The 6000-nt window shown below is 53.5% G+C and overlaps 1 protein-coding gene across 2 annotated transcripts in view; it reads left to right on the top strand.

The window, feature by feature from the left end:
- The window catches only part of LOC123022540 (cullin-9-like), a 64324-nt gene that overhangs the window by 9091 nt on the left and 49233 nt on the right, over positions 1-6000 (top strand). For both annotated transcript variants that reach the window (XR_006414532.1, XM_044428306.1), the window contains exon 2: positions 3151-3765. Coding sequence is in view for 1 of the 2 variants with exons in the window: in XM_044428306.1 (XP_044284241.1) it covers positions 3165-3765 (601 nt within the window). In the remaining variant the exon portion in view is untranslated. The remainder of the gene's footprint in view (positions 1-3150; positions 3766-6000) is intronic.

Genomic DNA, 6000 nt, shown 5'->3' with positions numbered 1-6000 from the left:
GCAGTGCCTCCGACCCCCAATCCCGCTAGCCTATCCAGAAGGATACCATGGTCAATGGTATCGAAAGCCGCTGAGAGGTCCAGAAGAATCAAAAGGGACGCACTCCCCCTGTCCTTCTCCCTGCGCAGGTCATCATACAGGGCGACCAAGGCAGATTCAGTACCGTACCCGGGTCTGAAGCCGGACTGAAATGGGTCCAGATAATCAGTTTCATCCAAGAGAGCTTAGAGTTGTCCCTCCACCACCCACTCCAACACTTTGCCCAGAAACGGGATGTTGGCCACTGGTCTATAGTGGCCATCTCTGGATCCAGTGACACTTTCTTCAGGACTGGTCAGACTACCGCCTCCTTTAAAGGGGCAGGTACCCGACCCTCCCTCAGAGAGGCATTAACCACTTCCAAGATCCAGATCCCAATCCTGTCCTTGGAATTATTTATTAACCAAGACGGGCAAGGGTCCAATATGCAAGTGGTGGGACGTACTCGTCCAAGCACCTTGTCCACATCATCAGGCCGCAATAACTGAAATTCATCCATTAATTTTGGACCAGATGGCAGCATTGGTGTCTCTCCAGAAGCCTCTGAGTCACTAGTGGAGTCTAGCCCGTGACGAATCTGAGCGATTTTCTCCCTGAAATGCATGGCAAAGTCATCATAGCGGGCCTTCAAGGGTGGAACCAGATCTTTCTTAGGACCTGGACAAACCAGGCCTTGCAGCACTCAAAAAAGCTCCACCGGACGGCATTTTGAGGAGGCAATGGAAACGGAAAAGAAATTCTTTTTCGCCGCCCTCACCGCCACAGCATAGGCCCAATAATGGGCTCTCAAGTGTGTTCAGTCAGATTCATCCTGTGATCTCCTCCACCTACGCTCTAGCTGTCTCCCAGCCTGCTTCATCGCCTGCAATTCAGGTGTATACCAAGGGGAAGAGTGGGCTCTGCCTGGTGGGAGAGGACGCCTAGGAGCGATTGTGTCAACAGCCCTGGTCATCTCTCCGTTCCACAGTTCGACCAGAGCCTCGACAGGAGCACCAGTCTTGTCAGCCGGAAACTCCCCCAGGGCCTTCAGGAATCCATCCAGATCCATCTGGCTCTGGGGGCGGACCCACACAATCGGGTCCGCACCCTTACAGAGGGAGAGGCCGCTCTCGAGCACAAACCTCACCAGGAAGTGATCTGACCATGGCAAGGGTGTCAAACATAAATTCCTCACCCTCAGACCACCCTCTTCCTGCCCCGTCGAGAAAACCAGGTCCAGAGTGTGTCCACGTTCATGGGTCGGGCCGGTGACATGTTGAGACAGCCCCATGGCCGTCATGGAGGCCATGGAGTCCTGAGCCGCCCTGGTCAGACCAGTCTCGGCATGGAGATTGAAGTCCCCCAGGACCAACATCCTGGGGGTCCTTAACACCAGGTCCGAGACGATCTCCGTCAGCTCAGGCAGGGAGACAGTTGGGCAGAAGGGTGCACAGTACACCAACAGAATCCCCAATCTGTCTCGGTCACCCAACACCAAGTAGAGGCACTCCAGCCCTGGCCTCGAAGGGACCGGAAGTCCCGTGAGGGAGATGGAGGCTTGGTAAACCAAAGCGACCCCCCCTTCCCTCCCCTCTGGGCATGAACGGTGCTGAACCAGATACCTGGGTGGGCACATTTGAGAGAGGGCGACATCCCCCCCTCTCCCGCCCAGGTCTCCGTTATGCAAGCCAGGTCGGCCCCCTCATCCACAATCAAGTCATGGATGAGGGAAGATTTATTGTTGACCGACCTGGCATTGAGCAGCAGCACCGTCAGGCCCGAGGGGCGGTTGACAAGACTACCTGGAACCCTCTGGCTGGGGGCAAAACCAGAAGGAGGGACAGGTGTCAACCATCTGTCCCTCCTCCTACGTGGACACGTTAAGCCCCCACTGCTGTTACGTCTATTGCCCATGACCGCCCCAATGGCAGCGCCCCCGTGCTCCCCAGGAAACACAAACGTCGACATGGCCAGGTACGACTCCATAAAAACAAATTAAAACAGATTAAAATACAATAAAATTATAAAAACAATCAAAAACTCCCCATTCCCTCGGCGGTGCGCCCCAGTCTGGCGGCGGTGGCAGCGACTGCGCAGCGCGGTGTGGCAGATAGACCGAGCTGCGGAATGTGGCTGATGTCCGGGGGGGGGGAGGGAGCTCCAAGCCTGCCCTGCCCCAGGCCGGGTCCGGCGGGTTAAACTGGCACCCGCCCGCGTGCCCCGTCCCAAACCGGTGTCGCTCTCACCGGCACTGGCGGGGGGGAGCAGGGAGGGGCATGGAAACCCGTCCGGCGGCAAGATGGCGGCACCCTCCTCCGCGCCATCGGCGGCAGGCCTGGTGTGGCCCTGGCATCCTCCGTGCCCGGGGTGGTCCAGCGATGGCCGCAGGAGCGGCGTCAGCTGGCCCCCGGCTCAGCGGTACACCCCAGTCTGGCGACAGCGCAGCGCGGTGCGGCAGGTGGACCAATTAAAACATGGCCCCTGGCCAGCCCAGCCCCCCACTCGGCCCCCAAACGGCTCCCAAATGGCGGCAACTGCCCTTTGGCCTTCGGCCGCCGGCCCTGGCCGCTGCCGGCACTTTATGGGCCGCAGGGCCCTCCCCGAGCTCCGCCCCTTCCTGGCGCGTCTCTCACCTGCGCGGGGGAAGCAGGCTGGAGCTGGGTCCTGGGTCCTGGGCCAGTGGTCCTGGCCTCTGGAGGGTGGTGTGGCAGCTGGTGGCCGCAGGCGGCATCGCTGCAGAGTGGCGACGCGATGGTCCGGGCGGCGCGGAAGGAGGTGGGCCCCGTTTTGTGTTTTGTGTTTGCTGGAAGGTAAATTTGATGCTGTGTTTTTGTTAAATTTTGCATATTATTTACTGTATTTTGAATATTGTGTCCCTTTTGCTTTGTAAACCATCCAGAGATGTTGCTACTTAGCTTCGCTCTTATTAATATTTGATCAGAAAATCTTTCCAGCAGGTGCTGAAAGTAGCAGATGAAGACAATAAACATTTTACACCAGAGCAACTTTCTTTTGCTTGAAGCAAAACTTTGGCTCAGGATGTACTGGGAGAATGCTAGAACCATAGGGCTCCTAGTCTGGGGTTTCTGGATGTCTCTTAGGAGCTTAAACCTGTTCCTTTTTGGTCCATAGATATATTTTACATCATGGTGGGTGAGAGGCGGAATGGAAATCTGCTGGTGCATCTTGGGCCTAAACTGCAGGCTTATCCTGAGGAGCTAATTCGCCAGCGTCGTGGCCATGATGGACATACTGAATACCTGATTCGTTGGAGCATTCTTAGTTTGGATGACAGCACCGGGAGCAGCACCAATGCTGCTTCTGCTGAGAGCAAAACGGAGAATATTCTGATGTGGATGTCAGCAGAGGAAGTTTATGCTAACTGCCCAACGCTGCTGGGTAAGAGGAAGCCTGAGGGACAGCGGGTGAAGGAGGAGAAAGCGCCTAGCAGTAGTGCATACCCATCTGATGTCACAGTGGATGAAGCTTCCCTACGTGAGATGAAGGCTGATGTCCGGAACCTGGTGCAGCGGGCTGCACGGCAAATGGCTAGGACAACTGGCCCAGAGTCCTCCATCCTAAATACCATCCATGTGCTCAGTGCCTATGCCAGTATTGGCTCATTGACAGGTGTCTTCAAGGAGACAGGTGCTCTGGATCTGCTGATGAAGATGCTGTGCAATGAGGAAAAACAAATCCGTCGTAGTGCTGGCAAGATGCTGCGGGCTCTGGCTTCACATGATGCAGGTGAGTTTGCCTGGCCAGGAGCCCCAAAAAGAACATGAGGCTTCTCCTTCACTAGTTGCTAGAGCAGTTTGTGAAACTGGAAGATGCCTAGTGATTGAGTTCTTGGTGGGATCCCCTGGCATTGTTGAATGGCTCAAGGCTCTTGTTTGCTTCCTTGCACGATAGTGAAGTATCTGTTATTATTTAGATACTGAAGTAAATGCACATATTTGAATCTAAGGTTATCTTGGAACAATCAGGATCTTAAGCATCACCAAATAATATTTTGTTTCGAATGTTGGAATTTCATCTTGAAACAATTCTAAGTCTAAATGAACAATTCCAGGTCTCTTGTTAGAACAGTTAGAGTTTAGCAGTAGCGCTTTGACCAACCCTTCCCCAACCTAGCACCTTCCAGATGTCTTGGACTACAATTCCCATCATTACTACTACCAACAAACATATTGTTGTGCTGGCAGGGGATGGGAAGGCAGGATTTTTCCAATGCATTTAGAGCAGGGGTCCTCAAACTTTTTCAACAGGGGGCCAGTTGAAAGGGGCTGGTGAGGGGGTGGGGCGGGGCAGGGGGCGTGGGTCGGTGAGGTGAGGGCAGGCGTGTGGTGAGGTGAGGCAGCAGCGGGTGCGTGTGGAGATCGTTTTCTCCGAGCAAGTCCAAAACCATCTCCATGCGAGCAAGCCGTCGCGACTCAAAACCTCTGAGGTGGGCCAGATAAATGGGCATGGTGGGATGGATCCGGCCCACAGGCCGTAGTTTGAGGACCCATTATTTAGAGGGTGCTGAAGTGGGGAAGGCTATGATAGGCTTTTCTGTGTGGATTTTAATAGGTTATAGCCAATGTTTATGTAATTTCATGTTCTTTTGGATATCATTAAGACCTAAAGCTTAACTATGGCAGTTACCGTATTTTTCACTCTATAAGACGCACCTGACCATAAGAGACACCTAGTTTTTAGAGGAGGGATCCATGGAAAGCTTCCTGATAATCACAGGCACATTCCCCATCACTTCCCCATGGGCTTCATTAAAAGACGGGTTGCCATTTGAAAACACACACCGACCTGTGATTAACGGCTCTCACCTGCGCCGGAGGAGGGGGGCTGAGCAGGGCACGCCGAGTGCGTGCCGGCCAGGTGTGGTGCAGCCGGGCTGGCAGCGTGCCGGTGATGGTCTTCTGAGCGGCGCAGCAGCAGCGGCAGTCTTCCCGAGCGGTGGGGGTGAGCCCTCCATCTCTCCATGCGGCCGGCGGGTTAAAGCCCATGGCTCCTCCTCTGCTGCGGCAGGTCTTCCTGGTTGGTGGGGGTGAGCAGTCCGTCTCTCCATGCTGCCAGTGGGTTAAAGCCCGCGGCTCCTCCTCCTCCGCGGCAGGTCTTCCCGGGCAGTGGGGGTGAGCAGTCTGTCTCTCTGTGCGGCCGGCGGGTTAAAGCCCGCGGCTCCTCCTCCTCCACACCACTCCCCCTGAGCGGCACAGCTCTCACCTGCGCCGGGGGGGGGGGGGCGGAGCAGCGTGTGCCGGCCAGGTGGCGCCACATGGTGCAGGCAGCCGGCAGTGTCCCAGGCGTCGGGCACACACACATTCACTCTATAAGACGCACAGACATTTCCCCTTACTTTTGAGGGGGGAAAAGTGTGTCTTATAGAGCAAAAAATACGGTAGTTTTTTTTATTAAGCTTTCCTCCAGTGGTATTGTGTGGCAATATCCATCTGTAATGTTCCCATGGGAAGGCTAAGGACAGTTTATCTCTTTCCATTCAGTATCGTTAGAGGAGAGGGAAGGGAATCTAGGTTTACTTTGAGGGCTTCAGACAGCTACTTTAATGTTTAATGTTTAATTTTTTGAAAGGCACTCATACTTTTACTCTTGATGCTGTCAGGTATTATGGGTACAAGGTATGCTTTCTTGCTAAAGTTTACCTTGATGGTAGTTACTGGAGTAAAAACATGTCGTGGGGAGTGGTGGAAAATATCTTACATTCATGAAGTTAGAGTCAGACATAGTGATGATTAGAGTAGATCTATCGAAATCAGTGATTAGCTGTGAAATTATGATAGATGTTAAGTCCGATGGATTTCAGTGGGGCTGCTCTAAGTATCACTAAGTCTGGAACCAACCCTTTCAATTAAAAAAAATCTTATTTGAGTGATGTTATTAAGATTTGGTCCCATTTTAGATCAATAAAGGTTTGGTGACTGGTTGGTAAACAGTTTTAGTTCATGTGAAAAAATAACATTGTTC

This window comes from Varanus komodoensis, unplaced genomic scaffold, assembly GCF_004798865.1.
Source record: "Varanus komodoensis strain SLA01 unplaced genomic scaffold, ASM479886v1 scaffold2, whole genome shotgun sequence".
NCBI classification, from domain to species: Eukaryota; Metazoa; Chordata; class Lepidosauria; order Squamata; family Varanidae; genus Varanus; species Varanus komodoensis.
The sequence above is the reverse complement of the archived record's forward strand: the minus strand, read 5'-3'. Positions and strand labels throughout refer to the sequence as shown.